Source organism: Urocampus carinirostris, chromosome 3 (assembly GCF_059441175.1).
Source record: "Urocampus carinirostris isolate Australia breed hairy pipefish chromosome 3, RoL_Ucar_1.0, whole genome shotgun sequence".
NCBI classification, from domain to species: Eukaryota; Metazoa; Chordata; class Actinopteri; order Syngnathiformes; family Syngnathidae; genus Urocampus; species Urocampus carinirostris.
Window position 1 is genome coordinate 22,753,166 of NC_142351.1, and position 16,243 is coordinate 22,769,408.

At 39.7% G+C, this 16,243-nt stretch overlaps 1 protein-coding gene across 2 annotated transcripts in view; it reads right to left on the reverse strand.

Annotated features, from left to right (window-relative positions):
- Positions 1 to 13,342, reverse strand: part of elapor1 (endosome-lysosome associated apoptosis and autophagy regulator 1) — a 42,368-nt gene extending 29,026 nt beyond the window's left edge. For both annotated transcript variants that reach the window (XM_088331112.1, XM_088331111.1), the window contains exons 1-3: positions 13,195 to 13,342; positions 2,597 to 2,717; positions 2,328 to 2,508 (exon numbers count right to left, since the gene is read on the reverse strand). In XM_088331112.1, coding sequence (XP_088187238.1) covers positions 2,328 to 2,508; positions 2,597 to 2,717; positions 13,195 to 13,266 — 374 coding nt within the window. In that variant the 5' untranslated portion in view covers positions 13,267 to 13,342. The remainder of the gene's footprint in view (positions 1 to 2,327; positions 2,509 to 2,596; positions 2,718 to 13,194) is intronic.
- Between the last annotated feature and the right edge of the window lie 2,901 nt (positions 13,343 to 16,243).

A 16,243-nucleotide genomic window follows, 5' to 3' on the forward strand; every position in this document is an offset into this window, starting at 1 on the left:
TAAATATAGGTCCATATTGTGATGGATTTGCATAATATGATAGTGACAGAGATATGATAACAATTTTCAACAATAGCAACAAGAATAGACATATAGTTGATAATGATAATGATAACGATAACTTAGTCATAATAGTTGTTGCAATAGTAAAAAGCTCAATCATTCATTTGACCCATCTATAGACAAGGCTTTTGCTCACGTACATTATTTGGATAACAATAATACTACTAATAATAACAATAATAGTCACACAAATGCTATAAAAATAATCATAATAATCATAATAACAGTTATAATAATACCAGGTTAATTTAGTTTAGTTTACGAGTAACCATCGAAACCAGTACTATCCGTTTCATGAGGGGGAGCAAACCATCCATCCATTATCTGCACTGCTTATCCTCAGGAGGGTCGCGGGGGTGCTGGAGCCCTTCCCAGCCATCCTCGGCTGAACTCATAGCCAGCCAGTCGCATGGCACACAGGGACAGACAATTTGCTCGCTCATTGACACGTAGGGACAATTTGGACCTAACATGCAGATTTTTGGAATGTGGGAGAAAACCGGAGTGCCCGGAGGAAACCCACGCAAGCACAGGGAGAACATGCAAACTCCACACAGGAGGTTTGATCTCTGACTTCAGAACTGTGCCGCACACGCGCTAACCACTGCGCCGCCCTGCTGCCCGGGGAGCAAACCCTTATCCTAAAAACGACCTGGAGAGGGATGGGCGCTGCTAGGTTGCACTTGTCCAAGGCACACCACAGGCAGTGGTGCCCTTACAACCCAGTGGTTAAGCAGTGGTAATGTATTGAATTCTTAAGAAGGCGGAGGAACATATAACCTGTGACTGATTGTGGGGGTGGGGTGGTAGGGGAACCATTTCCTGTGGTGTGTCTCGGCCAAGTACAGCCTGGTGGCGCCCATCCTTCTCCAGTACAGTATTCTAATCCCCCCCAAAAGTTTGACCTTTTGGGACAAGTGCCTTGTACTAAAAAGAGTTTAATTCTGGAATAATGTAGTTCAGGCGTGGGCACAGCCGGCTCTATACACCGGAGGCTCAGCAAAACATTCTCTCGGCAGCTGTAACTGCATACACCAGAATGGGACTGACGATCAACACCCAGAAGACAGGGGTACTCTGTCAGTCCAGTGCTGACCTCTTACCAAACCCAATAATCCTCACTGCAGCAGGGCAACACCTGCTCATGGTGCCCTCCTTCAAATATCTGGGGAGCATTGTGTCTGACACCTGCTCATTGGATTGGACATTTCTTTTCATTTTTATTTCTTGACATTTCTTTTCAAGATAATAAAATAAAAATGATGCCATAGCTTGAAAACTTGATCTTCACTGGACTGTGTCTTGAGCGGTTATGATTTCTACAGCCCGGTGTTATCCGAGAAATGCATCCCTGTCGAGATTCGCATCCCCACTTTTACCTCGTTTTATCTCACGTTCCGCGTCATTTCCGCGTCATTACCGCGTCATTACCTCGTGTTGACCACGTGTGCGGCACGCGGTTAAACACGTGCTCAAACTTTTGAGCAGCTCAAAAGTTTTGTGCGCGGCCAACCACGTGTGAATTTCCGACCGCGAGTAAAGCACTGCTGTATCTCGTCTATATGGCGGTCTCAAAACGTCCAACAGCGCCCAATTTCTGGCCGTGGTTCAACCTTGATACGCTCGTGAAAGGCTGTGTACCCGCGCTCTGAAGAATTGAGCAGCGCAAAACTTTTTCGCGCTGCCACCCACGCGCGAATTTCCGACCTCGTGTTAAGCACTGCTGTATCTCGTCTGAATGGCGATCTCAATGCGTCCAATAGCGTCCGCCTCAAAGGCAGAAATTTCTGGCCGCGATTCAGCCGCAAATGTCTGTGTGACCGGCCCCTTACATGGAGGAACAGCGCATGCAACACCGTGCAGCAAAGTGTACAAAGAGACATGCTCGCCAGGCCACCCCTGCTCCCCCCAGCACCCCCTTCACATGCTCTGTCTGTAACCGCATCTGTGGATCCAGGATCGGACTGTTCAAACATCAGCAGACTCACAATTAAAAGAAGGTGGTCATCATCGAATCGATGGACAACCCCAAGCAAGCACAGCCGGCTTTAGAGAGTGCCATGTCCTGTATGTTTTAAGAGTTTGTTTGCTCCAGTAAAGATGAATCCAATCATCTGGATCTTTACCAAACTCCTGCACATCTTGCTAACAATCTGATAATTTATAACATGTTAGCCGAATGTGCTAACCACTGTAACAGACTGTACGATTTTTAAATCCGAACCTTTCAAAACATGCTGTGCTTAAATGTTGAATGTACTCACTTGGAGCAGTCTGTGTCATCGTCCCAACCATTGGTGTTAATCCCGAGCGTGACGAATCCTGTCGGCAGGCGGTCCCATTCCTCGAAGGCCACACCCGAGCCCAAAGAATATGTCCCGGCCGCGCACTTCTGGCAAAGCTGAGTCCGCATGTCCAGAAACTCGCCCTCATTGCAAGAGAAAGCTTCCAAAGCAAACAACAATAAGCTTAAGCAACAGATCTGTGAAGTCGACTTTTAGCTATTATCGGAACATCCGATCAGGACACTCACTGCACTGCGTGCCTTTGACTGGATCTGGGAGGCCGGTGCAGGTTTGGGCCTTGTTGGGAATGGCCACCCTCCAACGAGAACCCAGGACATCACACTCAGTGTACTCAAAATGATAATCTGACTGCAGGAAGCACAAATAAGATGGGTGTGACCAGTTTTTTTCTTTAAATACTAAAAACCACATCATTTGCGTCGCCTATCTGCCTCACGACTAAATCCTACCATTAAAGATGGTACTAATGTAACTGTGACTCATCCTTTACATATTAATGCCACATTCAATCCATTTTACTGTTGATTATACAAATCACAGTTTCCTGTAGATTGTTCGAAAATGGACGAGTTGCTTCTAAATCTGTCAAATCCTGAAAATGACTAATACTCCAGAACAATTAGACTCTCCACTTTCCCCCGAAGCAGTAAAAAATGCAATCAGGGCTGTACAATCCAACAAAGCTCGGACGGAATTCCGGTGGACTTTATAAGGAAATTTTGTGATAAATTGGGGACACTGCTCTTATCTATGTAGAACAAATCCTTAGAATGTGGCTCTCTGCCACCCTGCTTAACAAGTAGCAAATATCTCTCTTCTTCTCAAGAATGACAGGGACTCGAGCTCATGTACATCATATAAACCTTTATCTTTGTTTAAATGTTGATGTTCTCCATTCGGGTGTGCTGTGAAATGCTCTGCCCCCTGATATTTGATCTGCAACCTCAGTGAAACGGTTTAAATCTAGGCTTAAAACACACTTCTATTCTATAGCTTATGAATGACCTATATTTCATGTTGACAAAATATGTGTATTATTTGTTATTTCAACATCCGTTGCAGCCTGGTCATCCTGGAAGGGGGACTACCTCACTTGCGGTCCCTTCTCAAGGTTTCTTCATTTTCCTCAAGTTGAGGCTTTAGAGTTTTTCCTTGCCCCCATGTAGGTTTTAGATCAGGGAATGGTGTAATAATAGTCTGTAATAGTTTGTGGTTTGTCCAGCCCTTTGAGACTTCTTGTGATGAAGGGCTTAACAAATAAACATGACTTGACGCAGCCTGGTCATCCTGAAAGGGGAATTAACTCATGTGCGGTCCAAGGTTTCTCCATTTATCTCATGTTGAGATTTTGAGTTTTTCCTTGCCCTCATGTATGTTTTAGATCAGGGGATGGTGTAAAAAAATTCTGTAGTTTGCAATAAACAGTGGTCTGTGTAGCCCTTTGAGCCTCCTTTAGTTCAGGGCTATGCAAATTAACATGACTTGACTTGTGAAGGTATTGTCTAAAGCAATTGTATCTCGTTTGGAGGCCAATTTGCCGGGTATTATATCAAATGACCAAAATTGATTTAAAAAAGGGTCGCGAGCTGTTTTTCAACAAACGTACACTGCTAAATATACTGTATTCTAAACACTCTGCTGAGCAACCATAGATAGTGATTTCATTTGATGCAGGGGAAGCGTTTGATTGAGTTGAGTTGGTTTTGTATTAGTTTGCATATGTATTCGCTTTCTGCAACATTTTTACAGTTAATATTTGACTATCGACGTCCACAGTATGATATTTTTTTTGTTCCAATAGGGCCTGGGCTTCCCTCTCGCAAATTATTTAAAAACATACCTATAAATATATTTTTATACATGATAAATGCTGAAAGTTATTGTACTTTTTTTTTTTTTACTGTAATAATGTTTCAAGTAACCATGAGGAAATGTCTGATTCTAGACTTAAAGACACACTTATATTAAGTAGCTTATAAGGTATCTGTAATTCATAGTTTTTGGGGTTTTTCCTCGCCCTCATGTAGGTTTTAGATCAGGGCATGGTGTAATAATAGTCTGTAGCTTGCTATAATCTGTGGTCTGTGCAGCCCTTTGAGACTCCTTGTGGTTAAGGGCTATACAAATAAACATGACTTGACTTGTATCCTATGCTGTCATTTGACAATCCTCTACCTAGCAATTTTGTGAGGTCCAATCTTTTTTTTTTTTTATATATGCACTAAAACAAAGTACAATGTATGTTCAATTATAATTGGACATCCTGTTGTACTAAAAACGTGATTTAAATATGAAAAAAACATATTTGCAAACACAAAGTTGATGGAATTTTACTGATTGATATGAAGGCATGTTTCTGGACCACCGCAAGTGAGTGGGAACTACAAGCATGTCGAATCCTAATATTGAGACTTGAAACATTGAATTCATGTTGATGCACGGAAAGGAAATACAATTTGAAAAAAATGCTTGATGAACTGCGTTAACACTCCATGATAGCGTTCCCTCTAGATTTTTCCATTCTAATTTAAGACTTTTTCAAGACCACTTCAAATTAAACTAAAAAAAAATCCCTCCCCGGCCGCACCGAAGGAGCGAGGAACGTTTGCATACCTGATCGTTGAGGTTTGGTCGGATGGTATCGAGGGAGGACTTACCCCCGGCCGCAGCAAAGCTTGAATTAAGGGTGGGAATGAGGCAGCTGTGAGCAAGACCACGCGAACGTCGGGAATAAACCGACTTATAAACAAAATTCAAGACCTTTATTTGTGGTCTTCAAAATGTGAGACTTTTTCAAGGTATTCAGACCATGTGGGAACCCTGTAATATACATTGATTTGTTCTAAAAAGCCTTACATGTCCGTTTCTCCGAGGAGTGGGAAGACTTTTTGAGTCGCGGGCTGCATTGGAATAAAGATTTTTGCAAGAAGCTCGACCATGAAGAATAAAATAATTGATTGATCAGATTCTTTTGAATCTAGCTATTCAGAGTCTCTAATCTGATAGTTGATGATAAATGAAGATAAAAGATCATGTCAGCCAAGTCAAGTCATGTTTATTTGTATAGCCCTTAATAACAAAGAGTCTCCAAGGGGCTGCACAGATCAAAAACTATTGCAAACTACAGACTATTATGACACCCTCCCCTCATCAAAAACCTACATGAGGGAAAATAATACACATATTATAAACATAAAATATAGGTTATTTATGTGCTATAGAATAGAAGTTAAGCTTAGATTTAAACATTTCCACTGAGGTTGCAGATCAAATCTCAGGGGGGAGAGCATTCCAAAGCACCGGGGCCCGAATGGAGAACGCTCTCGAACCTGCGGCCTATCCAATTTTTCTCATATGCATTCCAAAATAAATATACATGCAGAAAACCTCATGTACATGTTAGATTTATTTTACATTTGTTTATACATCGATACATTTCATAAAGTTTATTTTGAAACACACAAAATGAAAAAAAAGATATATAATGCCCCTATTTTAAGCACAACATTTTAAATTGCAAGACTTGTGTGCACAATATTTGATAAATGAATAGATAAATAAATAAAATACATAAATGATAAAAACTATAAGGTTTAAATGACTGTAGTTCCTCTAGGGTGAAAAATAGAAAGGGTTAGCACATTATCACCCAAAAGGACCCCAGGTTCGAGACCGGGTGGAAACATATGTTGGCCTGTAGAGGAATGGGTGCCACCAGGATGTAGTTGCCCAAGACACATGGAAATGGTGCCCCAACGACTGGAGTGGTTAAGGGATCCAACCAACCAACCAATGGTAAATGGACTGCATTTCTCTAGCGCTTTAAAGCAGTCACTAAAGATTTCCCAAAGCGCTTTACAATGTACTTCAAAATTAAGCAAACACACACACACACTCAAGGCTATGCTCAAGCGTGAGCTGCCTGAAAGATCACTTTTTTCCCATTTTTACTTTTCCTGGTGTTCGCACTCACTCAGCTACCAGAGACAGCTCCTTTAGACTCTGCACTTATTCTTGGCTGGGAAATCACATCCTTCCTATGGAAAGAGACAAACACTGCCCTCAAACGGCCACAGCTAGTCATTTCAGATCTTTATGGTCAAGTCAAGTCATGTTTATTTGTATAGCCCTTAATCACAATGAGTCTCGAAGAGCTGCACAGACCACAGAATATTGCAAACCACAGACTTATCACACCATCCCCTGATCTAAAACCTACATGAGGGCGAGGAAAAACTCAAAACCCCATAAACCTTGAGAAGGGACCGCACATGAGGTCATCCCCCTTCCAGGATGACCAGGCTGCAATGGATGTTGCAATAACAAATAATACACATATATTGTCAACATAAAATATAGGGAATAATTTTAATAGGGAAGTTGGCCTGAGAGTCTTATTTAAAAACAAACAAAAAAAAATGGTTGACAAGATTTCTCGTCTGCGGGTGTCAACCTCAGATTGTCACGTGACCAAATTTTCTGTCTGCAGGTCTAAAAATATTAACAATGTCATGTTTTCCCCCTACAGAATTGACATATTTTTCCGTTATCAAACATGTTTAAAAAAGTGCAAGTATCACTAGGGTAGGGGTCGAGAACCTCTGTGTCGTTACAATTCCAACACACTCACAACTGAGTTAAGAACGTGCAAAGCCAATGTGGCACTGGTAAATAGGTTGGTTTGGTCCCATATATATAGGGCACAGTTTTAACTATAGTTTACAGTCTAGGTGTCACAGACCCTATTTTAGTTGTACATTGCGAAGGAACCCGTAATATAGAATCCCATCAAACAATATGTTCACTGTTGAGACTACCCACTGAACAAATTGTAAACACCCAAAAACGCCAACCAAGCACACAGAGCAATATGATTGAGTGAGCAATAGGGGTGGGCGGAGCTATGCACACACAGCACATTTCCTTCTCCCTCGCACGCGCCCACTGCGGGAAGTAAAGTCGGAGACTTTTTGTTTGCCGTATTTTGTGACATTTTTACAAAAGGACTGCTTGCACCTTGTGGTGAAACAATTATTTTCAGAAAAAAAAATGACGGACAAAATAAGCTTCATTTTCAATTTGATTGCGTGAGCGTTAGGCAGAGCTATGCACACACAGCAAATTTCCTTCTCCCTCGCACGCGTCCATGCGGGAAGTAAAGCCGGAATTTTTTTTGCCGTATTTTCTGACATTTTTACAAAGGAAACTGCTTGGACCTTGTTCTGAAACAATTATTTACGGAAAACAATAAAGGTCTAAATGAGCCTCAACGATTTTAAGTAACAGCGGTAGGGAAACAAGTTTAAAGTGGTATCTATTTGATATTATTTCAAAGATTTTATCAAATCATTTAACATCACAAAGTGAAATAATATGCACTAGAAAATTTGTGTTGTGAAATGATAACGGGATGTTTGGACACATTCTAAGGGATGGGCAGGGCAGCCATATGATGCGGCAGGGGTAAACCAGTGAAAGTTGTCAGGCCCTACTGTTGAACAGAAGAGTGTGTTGTGTCACCCTGACCCGAGTGACATAGCCGCTTTCTGGTGTCCAGTTTCATCTGGAGGGACGAAAGCATTACCATCTTGGGTGCTGAGGTGCCTAACTTGTGGCATTTGGGTTGGCCATGGTCCAAAAATGTTTGAGTGTGTTTTTGCTACTTTTTCCCTTTTTTATGTTCTTTGTTTTTGTATGTGTTTGTCTTGCTGTCGGACACCCCTCTCGAGGGATATGACCAGGGTAGATAGATAAATAGAAAATTAGCTTTTGTCTGGAGAGCGGTTTTGTTGAATTTGGCCTTAAAATACATTGTGTGGAGCTCTCAAAAAAAAAAAATATATATATATAATCATAATATTCTGCTATTATGGCTCTTTGGTTGAAAAAGGTTCCCCACCCCAGCACTAGAGAGTCCCAAAGGGCTGCTTGGGGCTCCAGAACTGTCTGTGGCTGACCCTCGGCTTACACCAAGAAACCTGTTGCAACAGTAAGACGCGACTCACAGTAACAAAGGCAATAAGTTGTTGACGAGGAAGCAACTACGCTTCAAAAACTGGACGAGCAACTCATGACGACATGAACGGATTTATTTTGAAAGTACAATTTTAGCGAAGAAACTGGTTCTGACTGAGGATGAGGACAGCCCCTTTTCCAAATAAAGGACCAGGCTAATATTTACCGAGGAGCCCGTTGCGAATACTCCCTTGTCGAGGGCGTGATGCAAACTCTGTACTCTTCTAGACTAAGCTTTTAATGTTTGTTTGCAGCATTAACTGTACTTAGTAGGTGGCTAAAAACAGGTAAACTCCTGCTACATGAATGTCATTTAAGACTGAAACAGATGCTTATCTTGTTATCGGTATCCAAGGCTGAAGCGCATGAGTTCCACTAAGCCTTGCGGGATTAATAGTTAACAGAAACGCAGCATCAACAGGAGTTGGGCGGGACCACGGCTTTTCCATTAGGCGGTGTGGCTACCAGTGGCAGATGGAACTCGCGTCGGAGTTTTGATGTTAAAATGCATCAGATTGGACCAGCGCCAGAGGCTTGAAAAGGTCACTTGAGTGAAAAGCAGAAAACCCAAAATGGATTCCACTTTAACAGCTCCTTGATGAGGAGGTTGAGAAGAGTAATTCATAAAAAAACAAAAACAGAAGTGATATCAAGAATAATAATTTCTTAGTCCAGACGAAACATTTTGCAAATTTTTCAGCTGCGTTCAGAATCTGTTGCTATTTAAAGGGCATATGCACAGTATATGGGTGCGTAAACTATGGCCTGTGGACTGAATACATACATGTCAGCCGTTTCACACCCGGCCCAAATAAAATGGTGAAAATATAATAATTTCATATTGTCGCACTAACGACATAGGGTCAGAAATCCTAAAATCCTTTTTGCCTAAATCAGCTGAAAGTTGCCCTGGCTGCACAAGGACCGAAGTAGGTCAACAAATCATAACGCAGATAACATTAAAAACAGAATTTCTGCCTAAGTCATGATCTTGACTTTTGCAATTTTGCTCTTATATATATATATATATATATCACTTCCCATTATTGTTTTTTTAGATTTTATTTCAAAATGAAAAAGAAATTCATAACAAAAAAATCAAAATCAAGTAGACCCATAAGCAAAATCCCAAAATCAATTACTGCCATATTTGATCTCTGGGGGCCACGTGGTAAAAAAATCTCGTAGATTAGGAGAAAGAGAGACAAAGAGAAAATAGGGAAAAAAAGAGGGAGAAAATGAGAGAGAGATATACAGAGAAAGGAAGTGGGAAGAAATGGATTAAACGTAAACAGTGAAAGAGAGAAAATGAGAAGGAAAGAGGAAAAAGAAAGAGAGATGAGATATTGAGAAAATGAATAAAAACAAAAAAAGAAAGAGAGGGAAAGGGAGACATACAGAGGAATAGAAAAAGAGAGAGAGCAAACGAGAGAAAGAGTAGAAAAGAGAGAGAAGAAAAAAAAGAATGCAAAAAGAGAAGAAAAAGAAGAAAATAGAGAAAGAAAGAGAAAGAGATAAAAATAGAGAAAGGAATAGAGGGATTGTAAAAAAGGACAGAAAGAGACAAAGAAAGGGAGAAAATAAAGAGGGGAAAAGAGAAAGAGAGAGAGAAAAAAAATAGTTTGTAATAATTGGTGGTCTGTGCTGCCTTTTGAGACTAGACTTACAGGCTCCGAAACAGCCGAACCGATTTTCACAAATATCAACACAGTTGTACTTTAGGTCTCTGAGGTTTAATGTCAAGGCACTCCCAATAAATACCAACAAAACCGATAAAGATCTGCTCTTTTGGGGTCTCCGACACCCTCTGGCGGACAAATGAGGTACTGCAGCTCCCGTTCACCAACCACTCCAAGCAGCTGAATCTTTTATCAGCCTCGCAACATCGGGCCATTTTGCTTTTTATGAATAATCCCTTCATGTAGGTCCCAGGCTCGTTAAAAAAATAAAACCATGAAGCATTTTTTTGTTCCTTCTTTGCTTGCGTGTTCACTTCATTTATCCAAATAATTGTTGAATATCAAGTAAAAAATGCATTTGGTCTTTTTCGAATCATATCAACTTTAATCTCCAAAAATGGGACATCTTCTTGCTTCAATTTTGAGTGTTTCAAAACGAATTTGATGACACTGTATTTTTATAGAAATATTTCTAATTAAATATAACATCAACGGTGTGACACAGAGAAATCAATCATTAGGCCCCGCAGCAAAATGTAAGCACCCCTGTTCTAGTAGGATCCCTTGACTTTTGAGTTTGTTTTCTAGCACAAGCCTGAAAGTTTTGCGCTCACATTGACTAAAATTCTTGATTTTTACCTCATTGATTGGGTAAGACCATTTATAAATGTCGAGGGAACGTAGATGATCCATTGTGTAACCAAAATGCAACGTTGCCGTTGTAACTTAGAGGCAAACAAACAGTGAGAATTATTCCAACCAATATAGAAAATGTATAAAACTAATATTGGCAGAAGGTTCGTGGAACAAGAACGAAAGGGAGTCTGGGTAGTCAGGACATTTAGATATTGTGTTAAAAGGTAAATTATTTCAAGAGTTTTATCATTCTTGGAAAACATTAACTGTATTCGTCAGGGAAAAACTATAATTAAATAGAATGACAATGAAAATGTTAAAAAAAACTTTATACTCAGTTTTACAGACGATTCAATACGTTTGAAAGAGATAGGTGAGGTATTGATACTCCCCATTGAGGCCAATATCAGCATCGGTGCTCTCTAGTGGCCATGAAATGCAAATAAAAGGACAGTGTCTAAAAATTCACCACCGAATGTATTGTGTAGTGCAACCAAAAATGAGTGCTAAAAAGCAGAATAATAACCGCAGAAACTTATTTTCACGCTCATTTTTTATTGCACGTTTTTGGGGCTTTTATGCCTACCCGTAGCAGAAAGATTTCCAGTAATTATGTCAGCCCCCTCTGAGGTGAGGTTCAAAATGAATGCAAATTTCTTGCCCGACGAATAATCTAAAATGCGCGTGTATATAACAGTTTTTTTGTATTTGTGCTCATTATTTAAATGAATATATACATTTTTAAATGAATTAAGATTTGTACAACTAGGAGGCACTAGCTAATACACACTGTCCCTTTTAAAGCAAAAATAGAATTGCCATTAGTCAAATACAATATTTTAAAAAGTTTAATTCAGGGTTTCAGAGATATATTTTTATATTAACAGACTTTGGGGGGGGGGGAGGCATTTTACATACAAGCAATATCAGTACTTGATTCCGGTATCGCTAACTGAACAAGATGTATCGGTTCGGTCGGGGAAAAAGAATGTAGTATTAAAGAAATCCCCTATTTCGAACAAGTAGTGGAGGAAATTTGGATGATTGGGTAATAGGTCTTAAAAACAGTCCCCCTTTTTAAAAAATTGGATGGACTTTTTGAAAGTATTAAAACAATTTAAGGTCGAACGGAAAAACATACATAACTGAATAAATGTCTTGAATTAGCATTTTGTTGTGTCGTGTGTTTTTCAGAGATTTTTTAGTAGCTTGACTTTAAAGGTGTCTCACGGAGTTTGGAACTTTTTAACTCACTGACGCCATCTTTAAGCTGTTGTCATCATTGCAGCCTCTGTCAAGATCCTTATGTTGCGCGTGCAAGTGCGTGCGTGTCTTAAATGTGCTCGAATAAACTCTTCTTTTTTTATCTTTTTGGGGGTTTGGTGGTTGGCGTTTGGACTGTAACTGAAACAGGTCTTTGCTTACTTTCACAATTTCTATGCTGCACTAACAAAAAACTGCAGTGAAGAGCATGAAGTCATCCCGCCCCCACTCCTACTCCTCTTTTGGCTTTGCTAATAGTAAAAAAAAGATAGGCACAGTGGGAAAATAGACAAAAGAGCGCTTTAAACCCAATAGGACATTGTTAACAAAAGAGAACACCTCAAATGACAAACCCCACCATTAACTCAACCTAATAGTATATTTACTACAATATAGAAACTTGAACATGTTTAGCATGGCGGGTATGGAAGCCCAAGAGCGCTATAATTCACTAAATAAATCAAGCATTCAATTAGTAAAAAACACCCCTTGAAATAGGAAGCGTTTAACTAAACATTCTAATCAAAATTAAACCAAAATTGAATTTCATATAGTTTTTATATTTTAGAACAGCATACTTTTCATAATAAATTTATTTGAAAAGAACATTTTGACTTAAAAATTGATTTGATTAAAAAAAGTTTTTGTTTTTTTTAAATAGTACAATGGCAATTATATAAAATTACATGATTATGAAACGTATGCTGTTCTGATATTTCAAATAATATGTCAAATTTAATTATTCTCCTATTACAAAGACTTTTTAGTTTAAAAGCCTGTTTTTAATTAATTGAACGTTTATCTAACATTGTTTTTATTAATGAAAGGATCATTTTAAGGCTGATTCAAATCATCAGATGTTCATTTTATTAATTGAATTATGGCACTCTTGGGTTTCCATAGACAAGGGTCGGAATGAATGAAGTGAAACAATTTAAAAGGCACTATTTGATCTTACTTAACTGTGGAACGAACCATATGTTCATTTCCCAAGCACACCCGACCAGACAAAAGTTACTTTTCCACATCCTGTTGTCATGCTTTTGAATAAATTGTTTACCATGAGTAATGTTTAACCAATATTAAATTAGCGTGCAAAATATCTCCATTTTATCTATTTATCATTATTTTCCCCATTTTTTTAAATTAGCCAACCCCAGACGTTTTAACGTGATGAGACGTTTACGTACACACGTAGACTTCAGATTCGTAGAAAAACTACAATATCTTACCTCTTTACACATCGGCAAATCTGCAAACGCTTTTGCCAAAACTAAGCTTAGAAGAAGACTTCGGAGGTGCATGGCGGCCTCTTGTTAAGATCCGAGTGATGGAGTTGCACGTGGAGGAAAAGGCGGAGTTCGAACCTGGAGCTACACCCCTCAACCCGCCTCAGGTGCCCCAAGGCTCCATCTTGTCAATAGTGACGCGTTCGATATGGAATATACTCCATACGAGGGAGAAGGCTAGTATAATTTTCACAGGGTACGCGATTATTAATGCAAATTAAGCTGACGAACAAGCATATACTTCTTCCTACTCCCTCTTTTTTTCCCGATTTTTTTGTTTTGCTTTTGTCATGTTCGAAAAAAAGTTTCATTCATTCATTCATTCATTCATGCCACGAATACATACGATATACGCACACAATCTGCAGTGCTGGTTTTGAGAGGAATAACAAAACATACTGAAACAATATTTCTCGAAAACGCCGCAGCAACTTAAAGGGACAGTGTGTAATATCTAGTGTCCCCTCGTGGTAAACAAAATCGTTCATTCAGTAAAAAAACAACAAAATATTGATTTGAATACTAGGCAAAAATACATGAACTATCTTACCGATGTTAAGTTTTATTTTAAAAAAAAATATTAGTTTGAAACATTTGTATTTTATAAAAGTGCACGGCAGCGCAGTGGTTAGCGCATGTGCGGCACAGTTCAAGTCATGGAAACCTCCTGCATGGGTTCAAATCCAGCTCCAGACTTCCTGTGCGGAGTTTGTATGTTCCTCCGGGCACTCCGGTTTCCTCCTTCCAAAAACATGCATTTCAGGTGGATTGGCCGGTCCAAATTGTGTGAATGAGCGAGTGAGTTGTCTATGTGTGCCCTCCGACTGGCTGGCAACCAGTTCAGGGTGTCCCCTGCCTACTGCCCGATGATTGCTGGGATGGGCTCCAGCACCCCCGCGACCCTACTGAGGATAAGCGGCACAGCTGATGAGATGAGATAAGTGGAATCCATACCCGGTATTCGCCGCCATGTTTGTTTGCCGTGCTGTTTCTCACAGTGGTACTGTTTTTTGTTCGTATCAGACAACAGTGCCACCGTGTGGTCGAATATTAGACCCATCTTGTGATATTTTCAAAGAAACTATGTGATCTGTAATATTTGACCACTAGATGGTACTGTCGTCTAATAATGAAAACCAGTGCCACGAAACACAGTCTAACTGCGAAATCCGGGACAAACATGGCGGCAACCTCCACGGAGTAATATGTAAAAGAAATACAAATTTCTCAACATATGACTTCATCTAAAACTTAATATTGGTATGATGGCACTAAATATTTCACATTGTCCCTTTAACTGATCTGGGGTAGTGATGTGTTGATCGCAAACGAAACGGCCTTATGAGACAGCTCTTGGGGGTGAATTCCCTATTATGAATATATATATACCGGTATATATATACCGTTAATGTTTACTATGATTGACTTAAAGGGGGGGGGGGATAATAAAGAAAAATGAACACTTAATCGTTAACACTGAAAAACATAGAAAACATAAATTCAAATATTCATAAACCTGCAAAGAAAACGATAATATGCATAACAATATAATTACAAACCAAAACATCTTAAGAATCGTTTGAGCCGAAAGAGAGGCTCTTTTCAGTGAGCCGAGCCGAAAAAAAACAGAGCCAAGATTCCCATCACTCACCAAAACAGCCTTTTTGCCACTGAGTGCAAAAAAAAACCCGGTAGTGATGTGTCATTCACTGACAAAACGGCTTTATGAGCCAGCTCTTTGAAGTGAACGAGGAGAGCCGGGCTCCCCACCAATCATTGCAGCCTCTATGAAGCTACTTTTATGGCACATGCAAATACGTGTCTATTATTTCACTTATTCAAATAAACTTCATTTTTCCTTTTTTTTTTAGGTTTGGGTTGACGTTTGGACTGTATTCGAAAAAGCTGTTTTCTTTCACATTTTTCATGTGACACACACACACAAAAAAATATACAGGGATGCATGAAATCAATCTCCATCCCTCTCTTGCTCTATTCCTGCTTCCTAATTTGTTGCGCTTCTGGATAAAAGTACGATAAAATAAGATGGGCGCAGTAGGAGTACAATTATAAAGGCTCTTTGAACTAAGTTGGGCATTGTTAACACATACTTTAAGCCACTAGATGGTATTGTTTTGTATAGTGCAAGCAAGGGCCAGTGCCAGAGTACAGCGTGGCCGCATTCTGCCGGACAAAAATGGCGGCGACTAATGTGTGGATTTCACTGTGTAGAAGAAATTGAAATTTCTCGACCTATGATTTTTTTTCATTAAAATTGGTATGATAGTTCACATATATTTGCCTGGTATTCTAATCATCTTTTCTACTGAATGAGTTTTTTTGTAAGTCACAGCTGTTTGCAGATGACACTGCTTTGGTGACTGGTAGTTGAGTTTGATAGTGTGTATGAGAAGGAAGCTTAAGGTGAATGCAGACAAGAGTAAGCTAATGAGGTTTTCAAGAGGTGGTGAAGAAGGTGGATTAGAGATTTTGTTAAATGGTGTGAAGTTGCAGGAGGTAGATGGTTTTAAGTATTTGGGTTCGTATGTTGCAGCACTTGGTGGTTTGGAGGATGTGAACAAGAGGGTGTGTGAAAGGTGCAAGGCAATGAGTGTGTCGAACAGATTCTTCAATTGAAGAAATCTGCGAATGGATGCAAAGCGAGGATTGTATGAAGGTGAGGTGGTACCAACATTGATATATGGCTCAGGGGCGTGCGGTTTGAGAGAAAATGAGCGCAATATGTTATATGTTTTTGAAATGAGATGTTTGTGTAGTATGTGTTGAGTGACACGACTGGATAGGTTAAGGAATGAGGAAGTAAGGAGAACTGGTCTGGTGAGAGAGCTTGGTGAGAGGGTTAATGTAAATGTTCTGAGATGGTTTGAACAGGAGAAAAGAATGGATGAAGGCAGTTTGACTAAAAGAGTATGGAGTGCAAAAATGTATTGTTGGATGGATGTGGTGAAACATGCTCTAGATGTGAGGTCGG